The 18268-nt window shown below is 39.2% G+C and overlaps 1 protein-coding gene across 1 annotated transcript in view; it reads right to left on the bottom strand.

Annotated features, from left to right (window-relative positions):
* ELP3 (elongator acetyltransferase complex subunit 3) overlaps positions 1 to 18268 on the bottom strand; it is a 98989-nt gene that overhangs the window by 3933 nt on the left and 76788 nt on the right. The window contains exon 14 of the mRNA XM_030312676.2: positions 17673 to 17754. Within this exon, the coding sequence (XP_030168536.1) occupies positions 17673 to 17754 (82 nt within the window). The remainder of the gene's footprint in view (positions 1 to 17672; positions 17755 to 18268) is intronic.

Below are 18268 nucleotides of genomic sequence, written 5' to 3'. Positions count from 1 at the left end.
ACATCCTACTAAAGAATGAATGGGCCAACCAGGCAATTAGAGAAGAAATTTAAAAATATATGGAAACAAATGAAAATGAAAATACAACAATCCAAATGCTTTGGGATGCAGCAAAGGCAGTCCTGAGAGGAAAATACATTGCAATCCAGGCCTATCTCAAGAAACACGAAAAATCACAAATACAAAATCTAACAGCACACCTAAAGGAAATAGAAGCAGAACAGCAAAGACACCCCAAGCCCAGAAGAAGAGAAATTATAATAAAGATCAGAGCAGAAATAAACAATATAGAATCTAAAAAAAAACAGTAGAGCAGATCAATGAAACCAAGAGTTGGTTTTTTGAAAAAATGAACAAAATTGGTAAACCTCTAGTCACGCTTCTCAAAAAGAAAAGGGAGAGGACCCAAATAGATAAAGTCACGAATGAAAATGGAATTATTACAACCAATCCCTCAGAAAAACAAGCAATTATCAGGGAATACTATGAAAAATTATATGCCAACAAACTGGACAACCTGGAAGAAATGGACAAATTCCTAAGCACCCACACACTTCCAAAACTCAAACAGGAAGAAATAGAAAACTTGAACAGACCCATAACCAGAGAAGAAATCGAATCAGTTATCAAAAATCTCCCAACAAATAAGAGTCCAGGACCAGATGGCTTCCCTGGGGAATTCTACCAGACATTTATTTATTTATTTTTTTTTCAATTTTTTTTTTAATTTATTTTTGGGACAGAGAGAGACAGAGCATGAACGGGGGAGGGGCAGAGAGAGAGGGAGACACAGAATCGGAAACAGGCTCCAGGCTCTGAGCCATCAGCCCAGAGCCCGACGCGGGGCTCGAACCCACGGACCGCGAGATCGTGACCTGGCTGAAGTCGGACGCTTAACCGACTGCGCCACCCAGGCGCCCCTCTACCAGACATTTAAAGCAGAGATAATACCTATCCTTCTCAAGCTGTTCCAAAAAACAGAAAGGGAAGGAAAACTTCCAGACTCATTGTATGAAGCCAGCATTATTTTGATTCCCAAACCAGACAGAGACCCAGCAAAAAAAGAGAACCCTGAACCTTTATTTTATCCTCTGTAATAATGTACTTAAGTTTTCAGGATGTTGAGTATTAAATGAGATAGTCTATGGAATGTGATTAGTGCAGGGTCTGAAAAAAGCCAATTCCTCAGAAACATTGGCTGTTATTATTCTTTTAAAGCTGTTTATGATCTGGTACCCAACTACATTTCTAGCTTTATCTCTTGCTACACCTCTCTCCTTAAAAATTATGCTTCAGCCTTGGTGAATTTTAAATTTTTTTAAGTTCTCTGCACATGTCTGGCTCTTTTTCTAGCTTCCAGGTCTTTGCTTATGCTTGTTCCCTCTAGCAAACTAATCCAACCTAAGAAGGGGGTGATGGAAACCTCCATTTATAGGTCAGAAGCACTGGTAACAACCTGGACTTGCAATTGGCATTTGAAGTGAAGACACTCTTGTGGGCCTGAGCCCTTAACCTGTGGGATCTGAAGCTGTCTCCAGGTAGATAGTGTCAGAATGGAGTTAAATTACAGGACACACAGCTGGTGTGGCAGAATTGCTTGATGTGTGGAAACACCCTACATCCGGTGTCAGTAGCATAGGTATTCAGAGTATCATGTGTAATGTGAATGAAAACAACCGCGGTTTTCTTTACAGTGTTCTGCCCCCCAGAACTCCCCATGGTGGACTGTGCCACTGTTGGCCTCCCTAAGTGGTACGAGTTCTATTTACCTTTTTCTTTACTTTGTATTCCTAGTGCTGAGTATTGTGCATGAAATAGAGACTCTTAAATACTGAGAACTGAGGGTTTGATGAGGGTTTAAGGGGAAAGTGGGTGATGGGCACTGATGAGGGCACCTGTTGGGATGAGCACTGGGTGTTGTATGGAAACCAATCTGACGATAAATTATATAAAAAAATTTAAAAAAAACCCAAAAAACAAAACAAACCAAAAACCCAAAGAACTGTTAGCTCTTTCAAGTCCAGCCTAGTTCTTTAGCCCAAACATTTGCTACTTAGGAAAAGGACTTTCCCACCATGTTTTGTTTCCTATCTCCTTTGAAAGTTTTCAAGTGTTTAGAAAATTGAATTGAAGCTGACACAATGGAAGTAACAGTACTATATCATGTGATGACAGGTCACTGGACAATTTCCCTTTTAATTCAAGGATTACTGAGAAACCACAAGAGACTCCTAATGATAGGGAACAAACTGAGGGGTGACAGAGGGAGGTGGTTGGGAATGAGCTAGCTGGGTGATGGGTATTAAGGAATGCACTTGTTGTGATGAGCACTGGGTGTTGTATGTAAGCAGTGAACCACTGAATTCTCCTGAAACCAATACTGCACTGTATGTTATCTAGAATTAAAAAAAAAAAAAAAAATAGGATTACTGATATTCCATCTTGCACAATTTCACCTTGTCTCTACATTCTAATCATTACTTCTACTCAACATTGTGGCTTGGGATACAGCAAGAGGAAAACACACACAGAATATAGGTCAGATAGTAGCACACACCCACTGAATATAGGAAGACAGCTCAGAACCCCCAGAGGGGTACAACCACTTTATTGTTTGTACTATTTCCTAAAGCTCTCGTTCCATAAGCACATCCTATAACCCAGCAATTATATTCCTGAGTGAAGAGAGAAATGAATGCTTATATCCAACAAAAGACATTATTTATAATATCCAAACAGGAAATAACCCAAATATCTATCAGTAGTAGAATGGATAAATTATATTTTCACCCACAGAATGGAAAAAGGAACTATAGCTATCTGCAAGAACATGGATGAACCTAAAAGGCCTAACATGTATGAAAGAAAGCACATATGAAAGATCCCCATCAACACAAAGTGCAGACACAGGTAAAGTTAATTTTATGGTCCTAGAAGTCAGAGTACTGGTTACATCTGGAAGATGGTATGAACTGAAAGAGGGAAGGAGAGTCTCCTGGAGGGCTGAAAAAGTTCCATCTTAATCTAATAGTTACATGGGAATACAATTCACATGCAAAAACTAATCAAGTGGTACACTTAAAATGTACTTTATTGCATGTAATATCTCAATTAAGAAAAAGGCTCAAGAGGGGTACTCCATTTTATAGATGTCTCAATGTGTTTTGAGAACTCAATTTGTCCAGAGAATTTAGGAAATAAGGTAGAAGGAATAGGATGAGCGGCTCATTCCACACTGAACCTTCAACTTGGACAAACCCACCACCAGGAGACCTCGGAATATACTTCCCCTATCCACAAAGAAGCTAGAATTCATAGCATCTCTCTCCATGCTAGCTGCTTCCCTTACTTATAGTCCTGTTGTTCGGTCGCCATGCTGTGCTTCATTTGACTTGCGTGTCTATCTTCCTAGAATGTAAGCTCTTTGAAGTCTATGACTTCCATCATTAGGAAGTGTCTGGCATATAATCAACTATTGTACTGTATTCAGTTATTATGTTGTATACATACAAAGAAATGTGCCCCTGAGGGATGTCTTTAAAAAGAAAAAAGAAAGAAAAAAATTGCCTGTATGTTAGGTGACAGGTAGCGAAAATGACTCAGTGTAAAAGGCATGAAGGGCAGGGCTTTATCTAGTTCCAGCTTTCTTACCTTGTTAAAGATTTAGAGGCAGCTTTCTGATTTATACTGTTATCTCTTACAAAGTTGCCCCCACATTTTAAAGACATAGCTCTGGCTTTTTATATTTTCTAATTTCACAAAGTAGATGCCATTTTCCATGGACTTAATTTATTATGGAGAATATGTAAAAGTAGAGGTGATGTATCGAACTTCCATATACCCATTACCCAGCTTCAACAATGATCAATTAATTCACCAGACTGCTAATGCTTCTAGCTTTCTACTCATGTGAAGTCATAAAATACATTTGGTTTCCTTCTGGTTCTGCTCAGCATGTTCACTGGAGGCATGTTTTAATTGCCTTCTTTCAAATAAAGATGGTGATATCTCCTTTACCATTAATTACCAGACTGAAGGTGTACTGTTGGTCAAAGTGCATCCTAGAACAGCTACACCTGTTATCTGTCCACCATAACCAGCAGAGGTGAGACAGAAGCAGTTCCTTCCATCTAACACAGGACAGCCCTTGGATAAGTGCAAAGTTCAACAGAGTGTGCCCTGATTTCCTAAGCTGCTGAAAAGAACAGCTTTACTGGGGTAACACTAAGCATTCCTCAGTCATGATTCCAACTGAGCATACAGACTCCCTGAGCTATTTCTGCCTTTATACAGGGCATGGGCCTTAGAAACCATTACAACTTGAGAAGAGGCATTCAGGCTTTGTGCTTTTTTGAAAGAAAGGTATATTTTCAGGCTCCTATCTTTGTTTCCACTAACATGCAGTAGCACGGAGATGGAAAATCTACTTCTGGACCCTTTGGGAAGATTTAAGTATTTTGGGGAAAGAAGTCTGACCTCCAGCGGGTCTGAACTCCAACCTCTTAAACAACTAAGCAAAAATACGCCCGTTTGTATTTCTTTGTGCCTCTTGTTTCTGGACAGCTTCCCCACCTCCATGCCCCTGCTGCATTTCTACAATCTGCAGAACAGGCTGGTAAAAGCATTAGCAATCTTAGCCAGCTTGGAGGAGAACAGGCCATCACTGGGGCTGGGTATGGGCCACACCCTGCTCCCCTCACCCCTTGGTGCTGAGCAGGGCTCCAAACAGTCCTCCTCACAGTAACTTTCCTCTTGTTAGTCGGCCAACCGCAAGCAATTACATTTCACAGCTGACGTCTGCCAGCCTCCTGGACTGACGTAGGCAGACTGTGTCACAGGCCTCAGCGTTAACACTGCTCCTGCCCTTGAGAAGAGATGCAGTGGACTGTACAAGTAACTGACTTCTCAACCTGATCGCTTGGGTGTGTCTGCAAAGCCCAGTGGGCTAGGGAATGAGCAGGACTTGAACTGATATGCAGCAGTCCTCAGGGTGCCCTATTAGCATTGTTAGTAGAGCATTCAGGATGGGGAGGGCAGGAGGTGGTCCAAATGCCTGTTTTGTTTTATCCTCCAAGTTCTGCAACCCACAACCCAAATTCACCTATATTGTGGGGGCCTTTTTCCTACCCTTGGAGGCAGAATACATGTTTTAGCTTCATCGCTTTGCCAGATGTGATATGATCAAATGAGATAAGGTGGAAAAAGAGTATCCAGACACGTGCCTAGAGTAATATTCTGTGATTTGGCTTTGGTCCCCAGCCTCTTTAGCTACCTTCAGCCACATCACATTTCCTGAAGCCAAACTTGAAAATATGTTAAATCAACCCTTTGAAACTTAAATCTGATTTTTCTGAGTAGGTACAAAAGATTGAGATGATGATTCATAATCATTAAAAAAAATCAGTGAAATAAAAACAAACTGTTTTAATTACTTTTGGGTTCAATTAATCAACTATTTATTGAGTACTTGGTATGTGCCTAGCAGCGTTAATACAAGGCAAATGTATTCATTAGTTTCATTCATTTGCTACTAAAATGAGACTTTATTACATCTCATTGATCGCTTAGTTGGATGGCACTATTTCACTCTTCAACAATGCCCACGTAAGAGAGTTGGGAACGGTTTTTATTCTGAATGTCTGAAAATGAACCAGTTAACTCAATGACCCTAAATCTTTGAAAGAGAATTTTTTTCCCCCTGCTATGTTATTAAAAAAAAAAAAAAAACTTACAAAATTACCCACATGTAATCTTAGCTCTTCAAAGCAGCTGACTATTTCAAATCATTAATAAAGCACATTAGTACCTTATTCTCCATCATCTTGGATGATACAGAGAATATCTGAGTAGAGGTTTAAGATCCAACCTGCTACCCAGCAGCCTAAAATTCCTCTATCCATTCTGAAATGGCTATACCAAGGTAATAGCAAAGACAAAATGAACAAAGGATAAAAGTAGATAACTTGTATAGCAGTTACACAGAATTTAAATGAAACCTACTGTGGTAACTTAGAGAAGGATGATGGTGGTAGGTTATCTTACAGCTCTTAGATTTTTTTCCCCTCACACCGTGTCTGACCTAGGAGAGCCCACAAACTTCTAATTCAAAACTGGACTGGCTCTGTTCATATCAGTGCAAAATATCTGCTATGTCACAGATCATTCCCACTATTTTGCTCACGTCCCAAATCATTAGTGTGTCTCTGCAGAAGTTAAAGACTGTGCCATCTGCAACCTGGAAGGAAGTGGTATCCCTTATAGTCTTTTAAAAAATTGACTTTGAAAAAGCAAATGGTCAAATAGGAAACTCCAGAGATCAGTCCCTCCACTGAACTGGAAAAAAATAGAACCAACCATTTTGAGACACTAGAAATTGATAAGACACTTATAGCAACCGGGGTGGGGGGGAGGGGGGCACTTGATGAAGGAGCTGCTGAACTCTGAGAAGAGAGCAGCAGATGTAAACCACATACTCTCCCCCATTCTAGCTGTGTATTTTGTTTGGTTTGGAGGCTCCTGGAGGAACTACTGCCTTTGCTTTGGCCTCTTCTTTCTGTGCTGGGTGTTTGTTGTAGGATTTGAAGAGACATACAGCACCCTCCCCCATTTTTAAAGATCCAGACATTTAAGAAAATCTCTGTCAGGTCACAGGCTGATTGCAGAGAGGACAGAAACTTTAGTGTCCACATGCAACAAAGAACTGACTTTACAAAAATAGTTTGGAAAAGTCACTACACAAATGGATGACTGCAGCCCTTAAGAGCAATCCCTGAAGAGGGGGAGAATCTTTTATATTATTCAAATGTGCAGTTCTCAACATCAACAACAAAAACAAACCCAGGAAAATAAGGCCATTCATGGGAAAAAGAGAATTTGACAGAAACTGTGCATGAGGAAGCCTAGATACTGGGATTACCAGGCAGAATCAACGGTATTAAATATGCTCAGGAGCTAAAGGAAACCATGAACAAAGAACTAAAGGAGCACAACCAACAAAAGAAAAATCACTAAGGGGGACTGTATCAAATTAAAAAGCTTCCATACAGCAAAAGAAATAATCAACAAAATGAAAAGACAACCCACGGAATGGGAGAACATATTTGTAATTCATATATCGGATAAGGAATTTTATCTAATATACTTAACTCCTACAACTTAGTAACAAAAGTCAATCTGATTAAAAATGGGCAGAGAAATTAAACTGACATTTTTCCAAAGAAGATATCCACATGGCCAACAGGTACATGAAAAGTTGCTCAACATCACTACTCATCAGGGAAATGCAAATCAAGACCACAATGACATGACCTCATTCATACCTGTTAGCCTGGCCATCATCAAGAAGACAAAAGAACAAGTGTTGGCAATATGTGGAGAAAAGAGAATCCCTTGTGTACTGTTGGCTGGGAATGCAAATTGGTGCAGCCATTATGGAAAACAGTATGGAGGCTCCTCAGAAAATTAAAAATAAAATTGCTATATGATACAGGAGACAAAGTGTTCAATTCATCAAGGTTTAATAATTATAAACACACATACACCTAACAACAGAGCCCCAAAATATATGAAGCAAAAATGGACAGAATTGAGGGGAGAAATAAATAGTTCTACAATAAGAATTGCAGACTTCAACAGACATTTTCAATAATGGCTTGAAAAATAAGACAGAAGATCAATAAGGAAATAGAGGACTTGAAAAAACACTTTAAACTGATTAGACCTAACAGGCATATACAGAACACATCACTCAGCAACAGCAGAATATGCATTTTCCACAGGGGACATGAAGCATTCTCCAGCTTAGATCATAAATCAGGTCATAAAAGAAAACTTAATAAATTTAAAAAGACTGAAATCTTAAAGTATGAAGAAAAGTATAAAGAAAAAGAGACTGAAATTACTAAAATTAGAAATGAAAGAGAAATTTATTTATAGAAATAAAAAGCATTAGAAGAGAATACTATGAAGAATATTGATATGTGTATACACTAACACACTGGATAACCTAGTTAAAATGGACAAATTCCTAGACACACAAACCACAAAGATTGACTCAAGAAGAAACAGGTCTATATGGTCCTACAACAAGTCAGGAGATTGAATCAGTAATAAAAAACCTTCCAACAAAGAAAAGCCCAGAACTAGATGGCTTTACTTGTGACTTCTATTAAATGTTCATACACACACACATGCACACAGCATACACACGTGGAATATTGTTCAGTCTTAGTAAAGGAAGCATAATCTTTTAATGTTATAGTATGAATAAACCTAGAAGACACTATGCTAAGGGAAATAAGTCAGACACAAAAGGCCATATACTGTATGATTCCACCTCACAGAGACAAAGTAGATTAGAAGTTACCAGGGGCTGGGGTGATGGGAGAATTGAGAATACTGCTTAATGAGGACAGAGTCTCTGTTTGGGGTAATGAAAATGTTTTGGAAATAGTGGTGATGGTTGTATAACGTTGTGACTGTAACAAATGCCCCAAAATGTATACTGAAAAATGGTCATAACGGCAGGGGCACATGAATGGCTCGGTTGAGCATCCAACTCTTGATTTCGGCTCAGGTCACCATCCCAGGGTCATGGGATTGAGCCCAATGTTGGGCTCTGTGCTGAGCATGGAGCCTGCTTAAGATCCATTCATTCTCATTCTCTCTCCCTCTCTCTCTCCCCTTCTGCTTTTGTAGGCCCCCCCCCCAAAATTTTTTTTAATGTTTATAATGGCAAATTTTATGTCATATACAATTTACTACCTTCCCAAATTGAGAAAACAAGACTTCAAGGTCCATTAACTATTTTCAGGTGTTTGTTTGGGGGCATGAATGTGGATAAGGGTAGGATATCTTTAGAGAGAAACCAGCCCAAAGATGGTCTATATTCTATAACCTAGTAGAAAGGTTAAGTGGCCAATATCATAGATCTAAAGGATTAAACATTTAGATAGGCTTATAAAGGGAAATACAGAAATGTCCTCATGGAAGAGAGATAGCAGACAAAAGGTCAGATGCAGCGGTTACTTGTGGGGGCCTGCCAAAGTCTACTTAGGACAGTGTTAGGTATAACTGTACTGCCATGACTGGATCTATGAAACCCTGATATTGGGTTTGGGACAAGAACTCTTGAATCTACATATGGCCAAAGACAGTCCATCCTGGGAGAAGGCTAAATGAAGTTTTCTGTAGAAAGGGACTGGGTAACTTAATCTCAAGTTAATGAAAACATATTTAACTTAGTAGGCAAAGGTGGCCGCCACCAGATCTTCTCTTTAAAAGTGGATATATTTCCTCTCTTTTAAAATGTGGGCTGGCCCAATGACTCTGGTAACCAATAGAATGGGGCATAAGTCACATTGTGGTAGACAGTCTCTAAGAGGAGGACTCCCAAAGTCCCTGTCTACTGGTATTCAGTCTTGCATAATCCCTTGAGTGTGGGCTGGACTTGTTGACTTATTACTAAGAGTAGGTATAAGGACTGTAGCTCCCATCTCAAGGGGCCGTCTCTGTGATCACTCTGCTGAGGGCAGCAAGCTGCCACGTGATGAGCAGCCCTTTGGAGAGGCCTACATGGCATGGTGAGGAACTGTGGCCCTAAGACCAACAGCCCATGAGGAACTGAAGCCTGTCAAACCACATGGTAAACCTGGAAGTGGATCTTTCAACCCCAATTGAATCCTGAAATGATTACAACTCCAGCTGATACCTTAACTGGAGTTTTATGAGATACTTTGAGGCAGAGGTACCTTGCTAAGTCACTTCTAGATTTCTGACTTATAGGAATTGTGATGACCGCTTGTTTTCAGACATTAAGTTTTGTGATTATTTATTACACAGCAACAGATAATGAATATAAGATGTTCTGGGACTTCTAAGTCTAGTCTTTGCTCCCTTCCTTTAAGAGCCCAGCCTTCATGCTATGAGAAATGCAAGTCAGGTAGAAAAGAACCAAGGTGCTCATGCTGACAGTCTCAACTGAGCACCCATTACCAGCTAGAACTGAAACTCCAGACAAGCCAACCTAGTCACAGCTGATGGCCATTTAAGCCACCCCAGCCAAGGTCCTAGACATCATGAAACAGAAGTGAGCCATCTTCTCTATGCCCAGTTGAATTTCTGACCCACAGAATCACTAAGAAAATAAATTGGTTGTTGTATTAAGCCACTAAATTTTGGGGTGATGTGTTACACAACAAGAGATAACCAAAACAACCACTAATTAGTAGGATTTGCAGTAAGAGGTAACAGGGCACATAGGATATAGATCTGGGGCTTCTGGACTGCTTTACCAAACAACAGTGATTCATTCATAAATGGTGGATAAAGCAGACAACTGGATGCTCAGGGAGGTAGAGGATTGGGGGCAGGGGGCATAAGGAAATATAATCCCATGGCCACAATCTAAAACCCTAAATCCATCAGTTAATGTCTCAGAAATGTGAGTCAGAGACAACAGTTCAAGCCATGTGATAAAAAGAATAAGAAATTCCCTGTTATGTCTTGCTGGAATTAGAAATGCTTAAACTAAAAAGCTCTATAAAAACAGTATCTTGGTTGCTAAGGAAGGCAGCATCAATGTTTTCCAGAATTATTTAGTAATCTGTTCCCCCAAAGGGGAAGAATCTGCCAAATCCTTGCCTCTAAGATCTAAAAGAGGAAAGTTTTATCAAAAATTGAGTGGATTATAACAATGTCAAATATTTATAGAAAAGAACAGTACTAATCACATGAAAGTTACATTGATAAGGAGTTAATACTGCAACAAACTAAAATCAGACATTGTGACGAACAGCAGATGATGAGAAGTCTAGACTAGACAACTCTGGAGAAGGCTTCCTTCCTCAGAAAAAAGCCGATGAAGCGTCTAACTTTACAACAAAGGCAGTCATTTATGTCAAAGCACCCAGACCTCTCAGGAATATTATTAGAAGCAATCGCTTCTCGGCCTTTTGGCTAAGATCAAGTGTAGGAATATTATTAGAAGCCACATGATATAGCACTATTCCTCTTCCCAAGCAGAAGTACAGTCGTAATTCCCAATATCTATAAACTAAGAGGAACAAGAATGGGGAGAAAAAGTATACATATGTTAAGCATGTCAACATTAGCAGGGCTGTCCTCTGGGACATTAATGTGCACATTTCTGAGATACAAGGACACTTGACAGCATGGACCTAGGAAGAGAAACAGCACTTGCCAGATGCTGTTCCTCATGTGCCAACTAGCTACTACCTACTCCTATCACTAGCTTCTGCCTAAGAAACCTCACCATAAGATCCAAACAGTGGACACTCACCAGTGGCCTATTAAGGAATATTTGGAAAACATGCATTAGTTACTATAGTCATGAAATACAGAGAGAGGGATGAGTATAATGCACTTGATATGCAAAGTACTACAATCTGGTACCTGATTCCTCTACAAATGAATGAATAACAAATCAGGGAATGCAGAGTCCTGGGAGGAGCTATGCAAGGATGCCTCCACAGTCCAGCTGCAATACACACACCAGTTGGCAAACATTTAGCTAATTTCTTATCTAGCAAAATAGTATTCCATATCATCATTGCTAGTCTAATGATTAAGAACCAAATTCTTGTAGCAAAGCAATATTTTATGTTTTTATCTATTATCTTTAAACAGAAAGATATTACCCACCACCACAATACAATCCTATTGGAACATGCACCAGAAAAGAAATATGGGGGCACCTCAGTGGCTCACTTGGGTAAGTAAGAGGCCAACTCTTGATTTTGGCTCAGGTCATGATCTCATGGTTTGTGAGTTTGAGCCTGGCATCAGGCTCTGTGCTGACAGTGCAGAGCCTTCTGGGGATTCTCTCTCTCTCCCTTTCTCTCTGGCCCTACCCTGTTTGCACTCTCTCTCTCAAAAATTATTTAAATAAACATTAAAAAAAACAACGTTTAATTGTTAGAATGCTAAAGTGGAATAAATAGAGGAATATACAGAACCCTAACAATGTGCATTTCATTAGGGGATAATTTATTACAAGATAAATTATGTAAAGGGATGAAACAGAAACTACAAAAGAGCACACAATCTTTCCCCTTCCTTTCTGACAAGTCCTATGCACGCAGCACACAGGCAGCACAAACTAGTTTGCATTTGGCAGGCTTCCTGTGTCCTTACCAAAGAAATAAGCCAAAATGAGGAAAAGCTTTTCTAGGCATTTTGGTAAGGATCAAGAGTCCATTACCAGACACATCTAGTTACAAATGTACGCTTCTTTTCACCTAGATTATAATGCAGAGAATAAAACTACCTTCACCTTAAGTAAAGGGAGATGGGTTGCAGCCTGGAATACAGGTGAAGTTTCTGGGGTTCAGTAAGTAAATCTAAGCCATTTGTAGTTTAATGAAACCAAATGACTCTTATTTTCTGCCCACATATCATTAAACACTGGCTCTGGGGTACAAGACCATGAATTTCAGTCCCAGGAAACCATATTGGATTATGTAAGGCATAGGCATGTTGGTTTTTTCACTAGTAGGAATTGTAGATGTAGCTTTTAGAATCATATTCTGAGCATCATGATTTTAGAATGATCTCCTCTCCACAGTGACTTGTTTACTCACTCTATATTTAAGGTTTAAGGATTATTCATCCTATATATTTATCTTCCCCCCTTCTCTCTTCTTTGACTTTAAATGGGTTTAAACAAAATGGCTAACAGTCTCTGACTTCAGTGGATTTCTGTCATCAACCATTCAGACATTTTCCTCATTTCTCACCATCACTGTGTGATCTATCAGCCTTGTACAATTCTTGGCCAATGGCCATATTAATTTTCTACTTGAAAGAACACAAATAGAATACTGCTTATGACGAAGGTACTAGGGGGAGCTTGGGAATAGCTGTTTGTCTTGATGCATAGTAATTAGCTTGGCAAACAGAAACAGTAACATGGTTGGATCTGATACCTAGCCAAAACTGCCAAAAGAAAAAAAAAATCATCTGTTGGGTATATTAAGTGGCTTTTTAAATAGCAGCTATCAACAGTTATATTTGCCCTTTTGGAAATGGTACGGGCAGTGTAACATCAGAGATCTCCAGTTTCCATGGTGATTATTAGTGATGGCATTTCAAATGTTGTAGGTTAGGTTCCACAGTATAATCACTTGTACTTGACACCATAAGACAGGGAAGAGAAAAAAATGGCTTCATCCTAACATATTTAAAGGAAAGAGAGATAAAAATCCACATAGATAAACATCATGGCTTTTAAATAGATACAATTTGTTAATCTTAAACAGGTGTATGTTGACAGAAGCTACATAAGCTGGTGAGAGATACTAAAGCACTTGGATATAATAGGGACTAATTAATTGCTTATTTAGCAGTAATTAACTGCCCACACATGTTATAAACTGGTTGTTCTTACCTTACTGGTTTACCCATTTTGTAGGTACAAAAAAGATTATTTTCTTATTCTGAAGCAATTAATCATGAGTTGAGATATAGTCTAAGTAGAGAGAAAAATTTATCTTCCTCTGGAGTTAAGGATAATCTGTGGGGTGAAAATTGAGTTAACTGTGCAGCCCAATTTCAACACCCCTCAAGGTCCAGGCAGTAGTATCTCATACTTCCTTGATCTGCCCTCTCAACTCCGGTCCCTTGAACATAGGAGACACTCAATACACTTGGTGATTCTGATGCTGATGAAACCAATCATTTCATTTTTGCTTTAATTTTCAAATTTAGAGTTGATGGTTAACTTTGAAATACAGTTTACTTACGAAGACAATTATATATACTTAAAAAAATAGAATGGGGGCGCCTGGGTGGCGCAGTCGGTTAAGCGTCCGACTTCAGCCAGGTCACGATCTCGCGGTCCGTGAGTTCGAGCCCCGCGTCAGGCTCTGGGCTGATGGCTCAGAGCCTGGAGCCTGTTTCCGATTCTGTGTCTCCCTCTCTCTCTGCCCCTCCTCCGTTCATGCTCTGTCTCTCTCTGTCCCAAAAATAAATAAACGTTGAAAAAAAAAATTAAAAAAAAAAATAGAATGAATAATCTAAAAGGTCTAAGTGCTTCACCTGACTCCAATAAACAAGAAAATTTTCAATTTCCTCAAGTAGCTATAAAGTCAGTCTTTTAAAAAAGTTTAAATTAGCTGTAAAATATTCAGTATATGCCTTTTATAAACAAAATATATTGAGGTAACAAAGATAAAAACCAATTTGTTTTTAACAGGGAAAAATAGAACACATGGAGTCTGACTAGTGATTCAAATCAGATCTACTGTGCAGTTAATCATACTGTCTAGAGGCAGAATCAAAGATTATAAATCCAAATAACAGAAAATCTGCTGGCAAGTTGAGGGGAAGTCATAATGAATCAGAATGTAATTAAAAAAAAAAAAAACAAAACTCGACATAAGTGCATTACTCTTACAGTCACTGTAACCAGAATGATAAATGACCTGTCTCTCCCTTACTCAAGCTACTAGTTATGCCAGGACAGAATATGTAGGCCACCACTGTGTACAAAAGCCTGCAGACCATAACAAGGATGGATTTACAAATCAAGGACAAGGTCAGAAAAAAAAAACATATGACGCTTAGGTCACAAAGTAGCACCAAATTGTGATGAAGTCAATATGTATCCACAAATCATAGGATAACCTAACCATGGGAAACTTTATCATTTTTATCATCAAATATCTACCATACAAGGAGACTAAGTGCAATTACTAATGAAATTAACGGGCTTCCTAACATGGTTTCAGGAAAGAATCTACTTAAAATGTAATCAGTAAAACACAAGTGGTTATGTTGAGAACTAAAAGAGATGAAAACACAGGGGCAGAATTCTAGACTGCTAGAGTTGTAAAAGATAACCTACCCCAATTTTTTTTCAGTAAGGGAAGAAAGGTCTGTGGAGATCAAGTGAAATTATCCAAGATCACAAGGAGTGAGGGCTACGGTCAACACAGGAATGGAATCCAAACTCTCCCGCCACCAAGTGTCTCTTCCTATACAGCACACCTAATGAAGCACTGTGAATAAACACAGTAGACAAGCACCACTGCGATCATAAGGAGATTTTCATTCCAAGGATCAAATTATGGAGAACTGTTTGACTTTTTACAAAAACTAATTTCACACACACACACACACACACACACACACACACACACACACAGTGTACTCAAAGCAGAAAGACCAAAGTGAAATATGAACAAACATGGAAGGACAAAAGCTACATAAAAGGTGATGATAATGCATACTTTAAATCTGTACTACTCAAAGTTCTGAATAATGGACATCTCAGGTGTCTGATTCAGAAACTTAACTGAACAATAATATGTTACTAAATTAGAGGAATAAAATGCATCATACATAGAGAAATATTCTTGGCTTTTTTCATTAGAAGGGTGATCAGATCTTGAGTCAAAGAGAAAGTCAAGGTACTATGTGCTTTCCCTAATAGAAAGCAATGACGCAACTTAGAGACTAGAGTGACAGGAAATAATGCTTCCTTCCTTCCACAGAACTCACTTTAGTTCCAAAAGACAATCCAGGACTGCTCTTACAGAAACCCACTAGCCCAAAGAAACCCCCTATACAGAAATCTAGTAGTCCTACTGTAGCAGCTAAGGAGAAAGGTTCTTCCCAGCTTTTTTCAGCAAGACTCTTATTTTAAAAATTCTACAAGCAGATGATCTGAAATTGAGCTATTATTTAGATTATGATAAAAAGCTAGAAAGAGGACAGATGCTGATTTCCACTTAGAAAGACACCTTACTCATAAAAAGCAGAAACTAAGGCTCTTATGGGTGCCTGAATAGAACCTCAGCCAAGTCAGGGGCCCTCTCTGCATGTAACATTTCTACAAATGGATAGATATTATGAAGGCTAATGAAATAATGTGGAGAAGTAATAGAATACCAACGTTCTTCGGTTGCAAAATTGATTATGTTCCCACAGATACCAGAAAACCACATGACTGCACAGTCGACTGCGGGTGTGCAGGCCCCACCATGGTCACAGAGAGTATCTTTCCCTTAATGGTTTGGAAGAGAATATGAAAACCTTGCCATTCAAAATGTGGTCTGAAGACACAATTAGCACAGGTATCACTGTAAGTTGGTTAGAAATGCAGGCTCTCAAGCCCCACCCCAGACTGAATCTCCATTAAAACAATTTTTTTAATGTTTATTTATTTTTGAGAGAGAGGGAGAGACAGAGCGTGTGCGCACGTGCACACACACACACGAGTGGGGGAAGGGCAGAGAGAGAGGGAGACAGAATCAGAAGCAGGCTCAAGGCTCTGAGCTGTCAGGACAAAGTCCGATGCAGGGCTTGAACCCACGAGCAGTGAGATCATGACATGAGCCAAAGTCAGAAGCTTAACTAACTGAGCCACCCAGGCGCCCCCTGAATCTGCATTTTAACAGGATCTCTGGATAATGTACAAGCACATTAAAGCCTGAGAAGTACTGTGCTGAACACACTGACAGTGCTCTAGCGAAAGGGACTGCTAAATGTCAGGTGCTTTCAACCCTTCACAGGTGTGTGTGTAGAGTAAGTCTCAAGTCAGGCTGGACCTCTTCGGGGAACAGGAAAGGTTGACTTCTGCACAACCACAGGTTACAACTGAGACGTAAACATTTTTTATTACAAATATCAGTATCGCTTAGGTGAGCCTCTTTTTAGTGAAATTAAGGTAACAGAGAAAAATATATAAAGCTAGCCATGTTAAGAAATGTTTTACTAATCCATCTGGATAATGCCAAAAACCATAGCCAGACTAAATGATTAAGTGAGCCTGGGTCATTACATTTTCATAATTATAATCATTAAAACCTGGGCAAGGGTGTTGATTTATTGATTAGCAACAATTTACTGATTTTTTTTTTTTAAACTCATTTCAACTCTCATTTTCAGAAAAGATTATTTACAAGATCTTAAAAGAAAAGAATCTGCTTTAAGAAAGGAGCATGTTTTCTAATGGGAAAATAAACCTGGAGGAAAAAAAACCCTACGTTCTGATCATGGCTTTTACCACATTAGCTTCTTATTAGGAATAGCAATTTTTGGGATATGGTACTAAACAGTAGGAGTGAAAGGGTATCTATATTATTTCTTTTTCTCTCACACTAGAATTTCCTTTTTGTGCCCACTTCCCTTTGTGTGATGTCCCACACAAAGTATAGGGAAAGCTGCAAACAAGGGAAAGCTGTTCCCTGAAGCAAAGTCACTGAGAGCAATATTTATGGAGCAAAGAACTCTGCCTTTAAATATCTTGTACTGGCAACTGAGGTTCCATTTTAACTTTCTGAACAACAGTGTTGATAACAGCCACACTGGTTTACTTTTTCTTGGATCCGTATCACCAAATTTCATTTTCCCAGACAGAGTGGGCACAAAGCACAAGAGAGGAAATGACGACTAGTGGGGCAGACAGAGGACTGGTGTGACAGCAAGAAAGATAGGACACCGATTACTGGTCTTGCCACTCCGTGCTTCTGAAAGCTCTACTCCACCAGACTGCTTACAGGAATTCTGTGTGTGAGCACAAGTCTTTTACTGTTGTACTTGGCCCAATCCTGACTAATCATAAATAGGGGTAAGAGAGGCCTGAGATAGTTTTAACTGTGATACCAAGTTAAAATGTGAATGAATCATGAATTTTGCTCTCCTCCAGTTACCTGATATAACAGCTATTTTCCCAGATCCGTGTTCTTCTCTAGCTATTCTTTCTGCCTCCTCCATCAGAAGCATGCCAAATCCCTGGAAGGAGCAAAGGAGGGGATTAGGGAATTGAGAAGTAAGGAAGTCAGTAAGAGGGGTCTGTAAAACAAAAAGGCTAATATTTAGTAGTTGCTAAAATCTGCTAAAATAAGAGTGACAAAAAAAAAAAAAATGCATGGGAGTAAGAAAAGAGAAACCATTCAATTATACCAAAAATACCCTGTAGCAGACTAGTAAAAAAGGGAATAATTTTGCAACAAAAGCCATCAAAAGGTATTCTGTGGATGATGTAATCTCATCACAGCAAGGGGGCAATTGCCTCTCAACTTCCTGTCTCTTTTTAAATAAGTTCTAGGCAATCTCCAGGTGATGAAGTCTGGGGCATCTAATCTTGTATCTATTAGTCACCCCTACAATTTCCAAAAGGTTTTTGAAACCAGGCAATATTCTTTCAACGTTTTTATTTATTTTTGGGACAGAGAGAGACAGAGCATGAACGGGGGAGGGGCAGAGAGAGAGGGAGACACAGAATCGGAAACAGGCTCCAGACTCC

The sequence above is a fragment of the Lynx canadensis genome, chromosome B1, assembly GCF_007474595.2.
Source record: "Lynx canadensis isolate LIC74 chromosome B1, mLynCan4.pri.v2, whole genome shotgun sequence".
Classification (NCBI taxonomy): Eukaryota; Metazoa; Chordata; class Mammalia; order Carnivora; family Felidae; genus Lynx; species Lynx canadensis.
The sequence above is the reverse complement of the archived record's forward strand: the minus strand, read 5'-3'. Positions and strand labels throughout refer to the sequence as shown.